General features: G+C 44.5%; 1 protein-coding gene across 1 annotated transcript in view; it reads left to right on the top strand.

Moving 5' to 3' along the window:
* Positions 1-15,469, top strand: part of LOC122932752 (cytochrome P450 1A1-like) — a 46,098-nt gene that overhangs the window by 1,029 nt on the left and 29,600 nt on the right. Inside the window, exons 2-3 of the mRNA XM_044287348.1 lie at positions 3,680-4,494; positions 9,137-9,260. Coding sequence (XP_044143283.1) covers positions 3,680-4,494; positions 9,137-9,260 — 939 coding nt within the window. The remainder of the gene's footprint in view (positions 1-3,679; positions 4,495-9,136; positions 9,261-15,469) is intronic.

Genomic DNA, 15,469 nt, shown 5'->3' on the forward strand with positions numbered 1-15,469 from the left:
GTGAAGGCTAACCATTCATGTTTGATCCAGGTGTACGCTGTTATAGCAATGGTATTTCCTAATGGATGTGGCCTCTTTTCTATCAGGATACTGGAACCTGCCACACTGCAAAAAATGTGAATTAAGAAATATGACAAACAGGTGAAAGTGTCAAGGCCGATTCATGAAGGCTCTAGCTTATAAGACTTAAATATGTGCTGCCAACGTCTTGGTGCCAGATACCACAGTGTACTTTCAAAGGCCTTGTGGAGAGTGGAGAACATGCCTGTTTTGGCAGCACAATAGGGAACCACAGTACACAATATTAGGCAGGTAATTTAAAAGGGACCCATACCTTTAGAAGAAAGTTTATAATATACTTTGAATGCAGAGGAACCTTCTTCAGAGTGTTTTGCAGTGTTTAGCTTTATAAGCAAACTGAAAAAGCTTTAGAGGGTATTTTGATAAGTGTATAGCTTGAGATTACCTGACTTTAGATTCACAGACTTTAGAAGGTAATTGCAATGATCCAGAGGACAGGTCAGGATAGGCGGAATGCTAGTGGCTAGTTTGCGGTGGCAATCTTCACCCTGGCATCCCATGGACTATGCGCAATGAATGGTGAGTGTAACCTTTCTTCCCTTGGGGAACTTCCTGACTTGCTGGCTCTTGTCTGATTGTAGTTGGGGTGCCCTTGATGTTAGGTAGTTGGCAGGGTGCAAGGCAGGAGTATGGATGCGGGGCTAGCTGATGGATGATGGCGTCAATAACCAGGCCTCTTGGTTGCAATAAATAAAGTCTTTCTTTACTAAAACAATAATGAGAGTTGCAGTACAAGCCTAATCAACTGGTACGTTCCTGAGGTATATGACAGAGAAACCTTATACCCAATAGCTGTGTAGGGGCAGCATCAAAGATGGTAGTAGTAGTTTCTGAGTCCCACTCTAAATACACTTTGCAACTTTTTCAATATAACCACAAGCGTGCTATTCTGTACTTGGTAACTCCTTCTGCAATTCCCAGGCTGACAGGTGCAAAATTTATATGCAGATGGCCAGTCCATCTCAAAGTATGATGGGTGCTGGAGGCAATTAACCCTTTCCACAGCAGAAATATCTCAAGCGGTACTTTACTGATGTTATCCTGTATGGCCTGATGGGTCTAGACCTTCTAACATAGTTGATTTCTTTTATTTTCTTCAGTGGTACTCTGATGATAAAGTATCTTCTCTGGAAGCTGTAGTCTCAAAGATAAAGGTTCTCTGGACTCTGCAGTAGTTTGCAGGAGCTTGAACATCTAGGTTTGACTGTGACTCTTCTCTGCTAAGACTTCACTAGGCAGTTGGCAGTCCTTCACCCTGGTAACCTACAAGTTTGCCACGTTGGCAGGATCCAACTTGAGGGACGACCCTGCTGGACTTAATATTAATGAATACAAATGACAGAACAACAGAGGTGAAGGCTTGGGGGGCACATGGGAAATAGTGACCCTAGTATAATACTTTTCCAATCGTCAATCAACAGACTATCTTTTCGGGGAAGTAAAAAAAACACTGATCTTCAGGAAGGCACAATTTTATTAGCTTATGGAGACCCTTAACTCCTTAACTGGGACAGTGTCCTGAAAATTATACTACTGTATGTGGCATATTTTTCAAAAAGTCTTACATTTTCATTGTGAGATGTACATACCTTATGGTAATAAAAGAGACGAGAATAAGATCACGAGTACATCAAAAGTGGTATCTATATACGTGACGAGAACATAGTTCTACCACTAATTGCTGGTCAGACCACACAAGGAGTATTGTGGACAATTTTTTGCACCCATGCACAAGAAAGACATTGCAGAGCTTAAGTGAGTTCAAAGGTGGGCAAATAAAGTAATAACTGGAATGGGTGGATGACTATATAAATAAAGATGATAAAAATTAAGGTTATTTAGTTTAGAAGAAAGATGGCTGAGAGGAGACGTAATAACTATGTATAAATATATCAAAGGTCAGTAGAGATATAGTTAAACTGAGTGCAGGTCCCTGCCATTCAAGAAACCACGGCAGTGGCCACCACTGAATACATGCAAAATCTGCCAATCCTCACATACCATTCTCAATGGAAAGCAAAGTATATATACAGTAAGCTTTTGAAATGCACTGATGAAAAATGAAAAAAAAAGAATAACTTGGTCCTAAAGGCCTTAAAAAAGCTATTCGTTAAAGACGTTCTCCGGTAAAGGTAAAAATGAAAATGCAGAAAAAACATGTTGTTATTATATATAAACTCATGAATGCCTGTAATTATTGATAATGGCTCATTTTTTCTAGGGTACAATCAGTGAAAGAGTTAAAATGGCTGCTCCTGGACATGGAATCCTGTGTGAGAATGCAGAGCACAGAGCAAGAGCCCTGTGTAATCTCTGCCTGCATCAGCCCTGTGAAACACCATCCCATGTGCAGAAGACAGCAGAGATAAGTGCTCAGCTGCGTCTGTGTGCTCGTACTCACAAGCTGAAGAACGAGGACACATGCTGCTGTGAGGACGGTGTCCATTAGAAAACAGCTTGTGTGTTCGATGTGAGGTGACTTTAGCTCTCTTCTCAGGCAGACAGACAAGTGCTTGTCTCAGCTGTGATTAGTGATGAGCGGCAGGGGTCATATTCAAATTTGTGATATTTTGCGAATATTTTGTAGAATATTCGTTGAATATTCACAGATTCGAATATTTGTTATATTCTACATTCTTATTTTCTACTCGAAAATCACAAAGGTAATTATTGCGTAATATGCGAATATTACGCAATCAATACAGGCGTAGGTCAAAAACGAATATATATAGAAATAATGACAAACGGTAGTGCTATATACTCGTTTTTTAGAATATTCATTATTTATTTCCATCCGAAGTAAACAGTGTTCAGTGTTTACTTCACATGGAAAAAAATGACGAATATTCTAAAATTCTAATATATAGCACTATAGTGCTATATATTCGTTTTTTAGAATATTCGTCATTTTTTTCAATCTGAAGCCATGATTTCTACCTGCTTAAAGGGGTTGTCCAAGTTATATTTATTGATGACCTATCCTCATGATAGGTTATTAATATCAGGTCAGCGAGGGTCACCTGTTTGCTCATATACAAGTGTATAAAAGCGATCTGTACCACTGAAATGAATGGGACGGCTTGGGTGTAATTACACCTGCTCACCGCTGCAGATGCAATGGCGAGCAGGTAAACAATGAAGAGGAGGCAGTGCTGGCATGGAGCGCGCCTTCTCTTCAAACAGCTGATCGGCCAGGTGTAGGAACCCCGCCAATCTGATATTGATGACCTATCCTGAAGATAGGTCATCAATAAATATAACTTGGACAACACCTTTAAGTTGGTTGTGGGCCAATTACTCATTGGCCACAAGCATGAAGCTTGTCCTCTGCATTCTCACACAAACCGCCCTGCCCAGGAATCTGACTGCAGCCATTTTAACTCCTCCACTGTCCCCTAGACAAAATGAGCCATTATAAAGACGTGTGTTTTTCAGCATTTTTATTTTATTTTCTGTCCTGATTCCTGAAGAACCCCTTTAAGGAATTTATGTTATTTTTAGCTGATATCAAACAACAATTATTTTAACCCCAACCCAGCCAATATTTTATTTTTCATAAATAGCATAATATTAATATTATGATTGCATTTCTTTACAGTTGTCTATAAGTTCCTGGGTGACCTGCTTTCTTTTCAAATGGCTGCTCTTCTAATTGCCTCCACTCTTTTGCTTGTTTTGGGATTGCAAAGAAAACAGAGAATGTCCATGCCAGGCCCATGGGCACTGCCTGTATTTGGAAACTTTTTTCAAATTGGAGACCAAGTCCATATATCCCTTACGGAAATGAGGAAAACATATGGAGATATTTTCCTGATAAAATTAGGCTTGATGCCAGTTGTGGTTGTCAGTGGTTTTGAGACAGTAAAAAAAGTTCTTGGTAAACAAGGAGAACATTTTGCCAACAGACCCAACATGTATTCATTTTCACTGCTGGCTGATGGAAAAAGTATGACATTTTCAGAAAAGTATGGTGAAACTTGGAAAATTCATAAGAAGGTTATGAAGAACGCTTTGAGGACCCTGTCCAAGTCAGAAGTAAATTCCCTGAACTGCTCCTGTCGCCTTGAAGAATATGTTTGTGCAGAAGCATCAGATTTAGTTAATACAATGCAACAACTGTCAAAAGATCATGGAGGCTTTAACCCATCCCCTTTAATAACTTTGACCGTTGCTAATGTGGTATGTGCCCTGTGCTTTGGTAAGAGGTATAACCATCATGACAAAGAGTTTCTCCGCATCATTGAGATTAATAATGATGTCCAAAAAATATCAGGGGCAGGACTTCTGGCTGATTTCATTCCACTTTTCAAGTTTTTCCCATCATCAGGTTTAAATGAGCTGAAAAAATTTATACGGGCTTTTAATGATTTTATTGCTAAATCTGTACAAGAGCATTATGGATCTCATGATGAGGTAAGCAGATAACAAATACATACGTCAAACTAATATCTTAAAGGCTATGAACAGCTTTTGGGGGCATTTTTTTAAATTCCATTTTACTTGTTTTCGGCCAAAAATGATTTTTTCAATTGGCATTTATTTATTGCTTTCTGTTTAAGGGCTAGTTCACACAAACGTAAGGGCTCCGTGCCCGTGCTGCGGGCCGCAAACGGCGGTTCCGCAATACACAGGTCACCAGAGATGCGGTTTCGGAACAGAATGAAAGCACAGACCGGAACCCGTCGGAAGCACTACGAAGTGCTTCTGTGCTGTTCCATTCCGTGCTTTCATTACGGAAAAAGATAGAACTTGTTCTATCTTTTTGCAGAACGGACAGATCGCGGACCCCATTCAAGCGAATGGGTCTGCGATGTGCATGCGGCCGCATGCACGAACACCAACCATGGGGCAGCCGCAGCGGATTGCAGACCCATTCACTTTAATTATTGTTATATCTTTTTGCAGAACGGAAGTACGGGATGAAACCCCACGGAAGCACTTTGTAGTGCTTCCGTAGGGTTCCGTTCTGTGCTTCCGTTCCGCACCATTCGGCATCTCCGGCATCTTCAAGTGAATGGGTCTGCATCCGTGATGCGGAATGCCCACAGAACGGCGCCCATGTATTGTGGATCCGCAAATGTGGTTCACAATACGGCCACGGAGCGCACACGTTCGTGTGAAAGAGGCCTTACTCTGAATCCGTCAGAGAGCTGCCTTGACTGTTGGATGTGTAGTATTTATCTCTGAACTTCTAATAGCTCATAAACTTTCAAACACTATAACTAGAATATGGCTGAAATGATTTTTAGCCTAAATTAGTAAAATGCAATTGCAATAATAACAAAAATAACTGTTCGAAATAAACCCAAACTACTGTATTGTTTTGTTTTCAACTGATGTGATGTGCAGTGCTGTTTGAAGTGGTACTGCCAAACATATTAAAACATATATGCAACTACTCAGGGGCGACTGACCGGAGTTGAACTACTGTATATCCCTAAATAGCTGCTTGGCCGAATACCGCGTGTGCTCGAGCGGCATGCTCAAGTCTCCTCCCCGCACGTTTTTTGGCTGCGACGCAGTCAATAAACGTGCAGGTGAGTGCTGCCACTCACTGTAATGCCGTAGCCATGTTGGAACTTACTGGCATTACAGTGATTGGCTGGCCAGAACCCGTCATCGGGTGCTATATAGCACCCGATGACACATGGTTCACCCAGTCTTAGTCAGGGAGAGCTGTGCTGTAGAAGGGACAGATAGCGGGAATTGAATTTAAATTTTTGGTTAGGCAGGGTTGTTGTTAGAGACCCAAAAGTCCTTTTAAGGACTATTGTTGTGTCTGGCAGCAATATATATTTTTAGCGCAACCTGTGCTAAATAGTTTGCAATTGTTTGGCCGCAAGAGACAGCGACATTATCTGCGCTACATCTCCTGTGTAACGTGTGCACATAGGTAAAATATCTGTGACATCCAGTGGACTTTTTCCATAGACGCTGCAGACAGTGACATTATCTGTACTGCATCTCCTGTTTAACGTATGCGCATAGGTAAAATATCTGTGACATCCAGTTTACTGTTTCTATAGACTGTGTCCACTGTGGACAGTTACATTATCTGCACTACATCTCATGTAAAACGTTTGCGCATTTTAAATATCAGTGACATTAAGTAAAATGTTTTCGCTGCTGGTGGCAGCGACATTACCTGCACTACATCTCCTATATAACGCTTGCGCATCATAAATATCAGTGACATTCAGTCTAATTTATTCAATGCTGGTGCCAGCGACAGTAGTGATGGACGAACATTGGCTAGGACGGCGGGCCCCATTCTCTTTAATGGCAGGCGCACTGAGGGGGTGCTGAGGAGGCGAGCCTCTTTCTCTCAGAGCGCCTGCACCGAATCAACACAGGCGCGTGATTTTTGAAATGCTGACAGGGCCGGCCGGAGGAGGAGATCGCGGCTGGCCCTGTCAATCAACAAGAGGAGGGGGCGGTTTTCTGCGGCTGCTACCAGCAAGTAGACGCCCTACTTGCTGGTAGAAAGGTAATTAGCATATCATAAAAGTATGTTTTTGGCTAAATCTACTGAACGAAAATTATTGATAACATAAGGTATAGCTATATGGCAGGATAGGGATTATAAGTACACAAAAAAAAATGCGTTTAGTGGGGTGACAGAAGCCCTTTAAAGGCACACTATAGTCACCAGGTCCAGAACAGCTACAGCTTATTATATTAGTTCTGGTGAGTATAATCAGCCCCTTCAAGCTTTTCGCAGTAAACCCTGTGTTTTCAGAGAAAATCCAGTGTTTACATTACTGCCTAGGAATACATCCACTGACCACTTCTCATATGGCAGCTAGATGTACTTCCTAGGGCAGTGCTGCACACTGTGACTGCAGACTGGAATACAAGTACCATTTTATTATATATGAGGGGGCGAGGAGGGAGAGGGGAGGCAGAGGGAGCTATAGAACCAGGGATACAACTTTGTATTCCTGGCACTTATAATATACATTTAAGCTTTTCCATCACGTTGCACAGCTCATGTGTTATTATACTCTGTGATAATGAATATGCCCCTTCCCTTCATTACATTCTCAGAAACAAGCAGAGCACGGATGTCAATAAAATTATGCCCCCCCCCGGAAAAATTTCTGCGGACGCCCATGCACAAGAGTATGGGCCTTAAAAATTAGGCATTCACCTGACATAAAAGAAATTGTGATTATGTGGCTCAAGGTACACTTTTTTTTTTTTTTTGGGGTGGGGGGGGGGGGGGGCGCAACTGGTATATCACACCAGTAGAAATTATTTGTTCCAATGGCGTTTTTCTCTCTGTATAGCTGAGGTAACGCAGTTAAACCACAAACAATTACTACACTACCCAACTGCACTATATAGAAAGTATATTATTGGTATATAACACCCCTGCTTCAATCAGTTTTTTTGGGGGGTGACTGGTAATTTTTGGCAGCCCTTTCTCTTAGTGCATAGGCTTTATGAGTGTAGGAGTCCCACTACCTGAACAATTGTACCACAATGTGAATGAGGCCCTCCATTATGTGATATACAGGTTGTATCGGAGTGCCTCTTACTTGTAATATTTGGCAGCACTTGCAATTTATATACAAGTAAATATACAGGAAAGAATGTTTCCTAACAATTGGGTTCCTCTAATATCGATTTTATCTTCGGTTTTGTGTGTATTATTGTCAGTCTGTAAAAGTGGCGTACTACTCGGACAACATCGTTCCCAGCAGCGACCTGCGAGTACATGATGCATCCAGACATCCTCCCCATGCTGTTCCCAAACCATTTCAGTGGTGTTTCCATCAATTTCTGACCTTTTCCTGTGAACCAGACACCCTCCCCTCTTCAGAGCAGGGGATGCCTGGTTTAATGCTCGGGTTCTCCCATTGACTTTCATTGGGCTTGGGTGCTCGGTAGAGCACCAGAGCATCTCGAGGTGTTCTACACGAGCCCCTGAGAACTTTGGTGCTCGACCAACACTAGTAAGGAGCACTGGTTTGCATGAGTTTTTGCAGAGGAGTGTTACGTGAAAACATTTAGGGGGTGATTTACTATCAGATATACAACAGTTTTCTGGAATATATCTGTGGCAGATTGTGGCACAAAGGTAATTTGTGCCACAATCTGCAACTTTTCCCTGCTCACGCCAGGTCTAAAAAAGGGGGGCATGGCATGGTCGGGGAAGGGGCGGATAAGCAGGCCATCTTATTTATTATTTTCTAAGCCTGTTTTAGTCAGAGAAAATGTTCTAAATCTACGCCAACAAGGAAGCTGGCGTAGATTTAGACTGCCAGTGGATGTGACAAAGTTATATAGAGGCCTTGGGGTTATTAAGTGTAGGGGTTATTAAGAATGGCGTCTAAAACGCCGGTCTTAATAAATGACCCCCTTAGGCTACTTTCACACTTGCGTTCAGAGCGGATCCGTCTGAGACGGATCCGCTTATATAATGCAGATGATGGATCCGTTCAGAACGGATCTGTCTGTATTATATTGTGAAATAAATTCTAAGTGTGAAAGTAGCCTGAACGGATCCGTTTAGACTTTACATTGAAAGTCAATGGGGGACGGATCCGTTTGAAAATTGAGCCATATTGTGTCAAATTCAAACGGATCCGCCCCCATTGATTTCCATTGTAAGTCTGGACGGATCCGTTTGCCTCCGCACGGCCAGGCGGACACCCGAACGCTGCAAGCAGTGTTCAGGTGTCCGCCTGCTGAGCGGAGCGGAGGCCAAACGGTGCCAGACTGATGCATTCTGAGCGGATCCGCGTCCACTCAGAATGCATTGGGGCTGTACGGATCAGTTCGGGGCCGCTTGTGAGAGCCTTCAAACGGAACTCACAAGCGGAGCCCCGAACGCAAGTGTGAAAGTAGCCTTAGTTATCCTTCCTTTTGGAAGTAGGATTGGTTTGCATGTCTCTTTCTAGAGGGGAGTTATGCGTTGGTCATGTCTAATATATATTGTATTTTACCATATAATTTGTTGCTTCACGGCAATATGAAGTATACACCATATTAACAAAATATTTCATTTTTAAGTTTTTTTATATTTATTTTATTTTTATACCATTTGTAGAACAACATCAGAGACATAACAGATGCCCTCATAAAATTGTGCAATGACAGAAATAAATATGATAAAAATTACAAATTAAGCAATGAACAGATTATATCTACAGTGAATGATATCTTTGGTGCAGGTACAGTCTCATTTTTTTTCCTCATAACTTTTGGAAATGTACATTATACATTTTTAGCACATCTTGATATTATTCCATTATAAAGACGTTCCCTAACTTAGTCAAATTTAACTCAGACTATAAAATACACCACCAGGCTATTATTTCTTAGTGTTGATCGCGAATATTCAAATTTTTATCGCGAATATTGGCACTTCGAGAATTTGAGAATATCTAGAATATAGTGCTATATCTTAATATCGTAATAGCAAATATTCAAGATTTTTTTCATCACTACCCATGATCCCTCACTGATTCTTGCTTGTGAGCCAATGAGAAGGCTGCAATATCTTTGACTTTAGGAGTAGTGTTGATCGTGAATTTTCATATTGCTAATTTTTATCGCAAATTTTCTATAGCGAATTCTCCAATTGCCGATTTTCGCAATCAAGAAAATAATTACATGACGATCACGAATTTGTGAATATATGACGAAATATCACAAGTTTGAATATTGCCCCTGCCGCTCATCACTGTTATTTGTCATTCTTAAAGTGTTTGTCTGCGTTAGGGCTCATGCACACGACCGTATGTATTTTGCGGTCCGCAAAAAAACTGATCTGCAAAAAATACGGATGACATTCGTGTGCATTCCATATTTTGCGGAACAGAATAGCTGGCCCTTCATAGAACAGCACTTTTCTTGTCCATGATGTGGACAATAATCAGACATGCAGGAAATAAAGACATACGAAAACGGAATGCACACGGAGTAACTTCAGTTTTTTTTTCATAAGGTCCACAAAAAAAATGGAAAGGACACGGAAAGAAAATACGTTCGTGTACATGAGCCCTTAAAAAACTGTAAAAAGTCAGAAAAGTTGTTAAAAGAACAAAATTATGTATACTCACTAGTTAAAATCCTTCCACTGTTTATATGTCTTCAGGGGTGAAGTGTCCATGTACCGCAAGTGACCACTGCAACCATGTAAGAGTGGGGCATCTCATCTGGGACATCTCAGCATCAGAGTGGGGCATCTCATCTGGGACATGTCTTACATGGTCCCCTTTGGGTACATTGCCAGAGTGGAGTGTAAAAAATTACATATGCACAGCATATGTAGCTTTGTGTGGAACTTTCAGGGTAGGCGTCACTGCTAAAAAAAAAAAAACTAATGTTGACATAGTTATATGTCTATGGTCATTCCTCTCTATGTCCCAATTCCTGGCAGATTAGCAGACTAGTGAGACACTTTTGAGAGACATAAATGAGGTGATCAACAGCACACACCTCACAGGTCAGAAACAAGGCCTCTGTTGCACTGTTCATTCACAAGATATCTCTTTTTGGTGTCACCACTTAACCTTGTAATATTATAAATAGAGTTGAGCGAACACCTGGATGTTCGGGTTCGAGAAGTTCGGCCGAACATCCCGGAAATGTTCGGGTTCGGGATCCGAACCCGATCCGAACTTCGTCCCGAACCCGAACCCCATTGAAGTCAATGGGGACCCGAACTTTTCGGCACTAAAAAGGCTGTAAAACAGCCCAGGAAAGAGCTAGAGGGCTGCAAAAGGCAGCAACATGTAGGTAAATCCCCTGCAAACAAATGTGGATAGGGAAATGAATTAAAATAAAAATTAAATAAATAAAAATTAACCAAAATCAATTGGAGAGAGGTTCCATAGCAGAGAATCTGGCTTCCCGTCACCCACCACTGGAACAGTCCATTCTCAGATATTTAGGCCCCGGCACCCAGGCAGAGGAGAGAGGTCCCGTAACAGAGAATCTGTCTTCATGTCAGCAGAGAATTAGTCTGCATGTCATAGCAGAGAATGAGGCTTCACGTCAGCCACCACTGCAACAGTCCATTGGCATATATTTAGGCCCAGCACCCAGGCAGAGGAGGGAGGTCCCGTAACAGAGAATCTGTCTTCATGTCAGCAGAGAACTAGTCTGCATGTCATAGCAGAGAATGAGGCTTCACGTCAGCCACCACTGCAACAGTCTATTGGCATATATTTAGGCCCAGCACACACACAGGCAGAGGAGAGAGGTCCCGTAACAGAGAATCTGGCTTCATGTCAGCAGAGAATCAGTCTGCATGTCATAGCAGAGAATGAGGCTTCACGTCAGCCACCACTGCAACAGTCCATTGGCATATATTTAGGCCCAGCACACACACAGGCAGAGGAGAGAGGTCCCGTAACAGAGGATCTGGCTTCATGTCAGCAGAGAATCAGTCTGCATGTCATAGCAGAGAATCAGGCTTCACGTCAGCCACCACTGCAACAGTCCATTGTCATAAATTTAGGCCCAGCACCCAGGCAGAGGAGAGAGGTCCCGTAACAGACAATCTGGCTTCATGTCAGCAGAGAATTAGTCTGCATGTCATAGCAGAGAATGAGGCTTCACGTCAGCCACCACTGCAACAGTCCATTGGCATATATTTAGGCCTAGCACACAGGCAGAGGAGAGAGGTCCCGTAACAGACAATCTGGCTTCATGTCAGCAGAGAATCAGTCTGCATGTCATAGCAGAGAATGAGGCTTCACGTCACCCACCACTGCAACAGTCCATTGGCATATATTTAGGCCTAGCACACAGGCAGAGCAGAGAGGTCCCGTAACAGACAATCTGGCTTCATGACAGCAGAGAATCAGTCTGCATGTCATAGCAGAGAATGAGGCTTCACGTCACCCACCACTGCAACAGTCCATTGGCATATATTTAGGCCTAGCACACAGGCAGAGCAGAGAGGTCCCGTAACAGACAATCTGGCTTCATGACAGCAGAGAATCAGTCTGCATGTCATAGCAGAGAATGAGGCTTCACGTCACCCACCACTGCAACAGTCCATTGGCATATATTTAGGCCTAGCACACAGGCAGAGCAGAGAGGTCCCGTAACAGACGATCTGGCTTCATGTCAGCAGAGAATCAGTCTGCATGTCATAGCAGAGAATGAGGCTTCACGTCAGCCACCACTGCAACAGTCCATTGGCATATATTTAGGCCCAGCACCCAGGCAGAGGAGGGAGGTCCCGTAACAGAGAATCTGTCTTCATGTCAGCAGAGAATTAGTCTGCATGTCATAGCAGAGAATGAGGCTTCACGTCAGCCACCACTGCAACAGTCCATTGGCATATATTTAGGCCCAGCACACACACAGGCAGAGGAGAGAGGTCCCGTAACAGAGAATCTGTCTTCATGTCAGCAGAGAATTAGTCTGCATGTCATAGCAGAGAATCAGGCTTCACGTCACCCACCACTGCAACAGTCCATTGGCATATATTTAGGCCCAGCACCCAGGCAGAGGAGGGAGGTCCCGTAACAGAGAATCTGTCTTCATGTCAGCAGAGAATTAGTCTGCATGTCATAGCAGAGAATGAGGCTTCACGTCAGCCACCACTGCAACAGTCCATTGGCATATATTTAGGCCCAGCACACACACAGGCAGAGGAGAGAGGTCCCGTAACAGAGAATCTGTCTTCATGTCAGCAGAGAATTAGTCTGCATGTCATAGCAGAGAATGAGGCTTCACGTCAGCCACCACTGCAACAGTCCATTGGCATATATTTAGGCCCAGCACACACACAGGCAGAGGAGAGAGGTCCCGTAACAGACAATCTGGCTTCATGTCAGCAGAGAATTAGTCTGCATGTCATAGCAGAGAATGAGGCTTCACGTCACCCACCACTGCAACAGTCCATTGGCATATATTTAGGCCCAGCACCCAGGCAGAGGAGGGAGGTCCCGTAACAGAGAATCTGTCTTCATGTCAGCAGAGAATTAGTCTGCATGTCATAGCAGAGAATGAGGCTTCACGTCAGCCACCACTGCAACAGTCCATTGGCATATATTTAGGCCCAGCACACACACAGGCAGAGGAGAGAGGTCCCGTAACAGAGGATCTGGCTTCATGTCAGCAGAGAATCAGTCTGCATGTCATAGCAGAGAATCAGGCTTCACGTCAGCCACCACTGCAACAGTACATTGTCATAAATTTAGGCCCAGCACCCAGGCAGAGGAGAGAGGTCCCGTAACAGAGAATCTGGCTTCATGTCAGCAGAGAATCAGTCTTCATATCATAGCAGAGAATCAGGCTTCACGTCACCCACCACTGTAAGAGTCAATTTTCATAAATTTAGGCCCAGAACCCAGGCAGAGGAGAAAGGTCCCGTAACAGACAATCTGGCTTCATGTCAGCAGAGAATCAGTCTGCATGTCATAGCAGAGAATCAGGCTTCACGTCAGCCACCACTGCAACAGTCCATTGGCATATATTTAGGCCTAGCACACAGGCAGAGGAGAGAGGTCCCGTAACAGACAATCTGGCTTCATGTCAGCAGAGAATCAGTCTGCATGTCATAGCAGAGAATGAGGCTTCACGTCAGCCACCACTGCAACAGTCCATTGTCATAAATTTAGGCCCAGCACCCAGGCAGAGGAGAGAGGTCCCGTAACAGACAATCTGGCTTCATGTCAGCAGAGAATTAGTCTGCATGTCATAGCAGAGAATCAGGCTTCATGTCAGCCACCACTGCAACAGTCCATTGGCATATATTTAGGCCTAGCACACAGGCAGAGGAGAGGTTCATTCAACTTTGGGTAGCATCGCAATATAATGGTAAAATGAAAATAAAAATAGGATTGAATGAGGAAGTGCCCTGGAGTCCAATAATATATGGTTATGGGGAGGTAGTTAATGTCTAATCTGGACAAGGGACGGACAGGTCCTGTGGGATCCATGCCTGGTTCATTTTTATGAACGTCAGCTTGTCCACATTGGCTGTAGACAGGCGGCTGCGTTTGTCTGTAATGACGCCCCCTGCCGTGCTGAATACACGTTCAGACAAAACGCTGGCTGCCGGGCAGGCCAGCACCTCCAAGGCATAAAAGGCTAGCTCTGGCCACGTGGACAATTTAGAGACCCAGAAGTTGAATGGGGCCGAACCATCAGTCAGTACGTGGAGGGGTGTGCACACGTACTGTTCCACCATGTTAGTGAAATGTTGCCTCCTGCTAACACGTTGCGTATCAGGTGGTGGTGCAGTTAGCTGTGGCGTGTTGACAAAAGTTTTCCACATCTCTGCCATGCTAACCCTGCCCTCAGAGGAGCTGGCCGTGACACAGCTGCCTTGGCGACCTCTTGCTCCTCCTCTGCCTTGGCCTTGGGCTTCCACTTGTTCCCCTGTGACATTTGGGAATGCTCTCAGTAGCGCGTCTACCAACGTGCGCTTGTACTCGCGCATCTTCCTATCACGCTCCAGTGCAGGAAGTAAGGTGGGCACATTGTCTTTGTAGCGTGGATCCAGCAGGGTGGCAACCCAGTAGTCCGCACAGGTTAAAATGTGGGCAACTCTGCTGTCGTTGCGCAGGCACTGCAGCATGTAGTCGCTCATGTGTGCCAGGCTGCCCAGGGATAAGGACAAGCTGTCCTCTGTGGGAGGCGTATCGTCATCGTCCTGCCTTTCCCCCCAGCCACGCACCAGTGATGGACCCGAGCTGCGTTGGGTGCCACCCCGCTGTGACCATGCTTCATCCTCATCCTCCTCCACCTCCTCCACCTCCTCCTCATCCTCGTCCTCCTCGTCCTCCAGTAGTGGGCCCTGGCTGGCCACATTTGTACCTGGCCTCTGCTGTTGCCAAAAACCTCCCTCTGAGTCACTTCGAAGAGACTGGCCTGAAAGTGCTAAAAATGACCCCTCTTCCTCCTCCTCCTCCTCCTCCTCCTGGGCCACCTCCTCTTCCATCATCGCCCTAAGTGTTTTCTCAAGGAGACATAGAAGTGGTATTGTAACGCTGATAACGGTGTCATCGCCACTGGCCATGTTGGTGGAGTACTCGAAACAGCGCAACAGGGCACACAGGTCTCGCATGGAGGCCCAGTCATTGGTGGTGAAGTGGTGCTGTTCTGTAGTGCGACTGACCCGTGCGTGCTGCAGCTGAAACTCCACTATGGCCTGCTGCTGCTCGCACAGTCTGTCCAGCATGTGCAAGGTGGAGTTCCACCTGGTGGGCACGTCGCATATGAGGCGGTGAGCGGGAAGGCCGAAGTTACGCTGTAGCGCAGACAGGCGAGCAGCAGCAGGATGTGAACGCCGGAAGCGCGAACAGACGGCCCGCACTTTATGCAGCAGCTCTGACATGTCGGGGTAGTTGTGAATGAACTTCTGCACCACCAAATTCAGCACATGCGCCAAGCAAGGGATGTGCGTCAAATTGGC

Source organism: Bufo gargarizans, chromosome 1, assembly GCF_014858855.1.
Source record: "Bufo gargarizans isolate SCDJY-AF-19 chromosome 1, ASM1485885v1, whole genome shotgun sequence".
NCBI classification, from domain to species: Eukaryota; Metazoa; Chordata; class Amphibia; order Anura; family Bufonidae; genus Bufo; species Bufo gargarizans.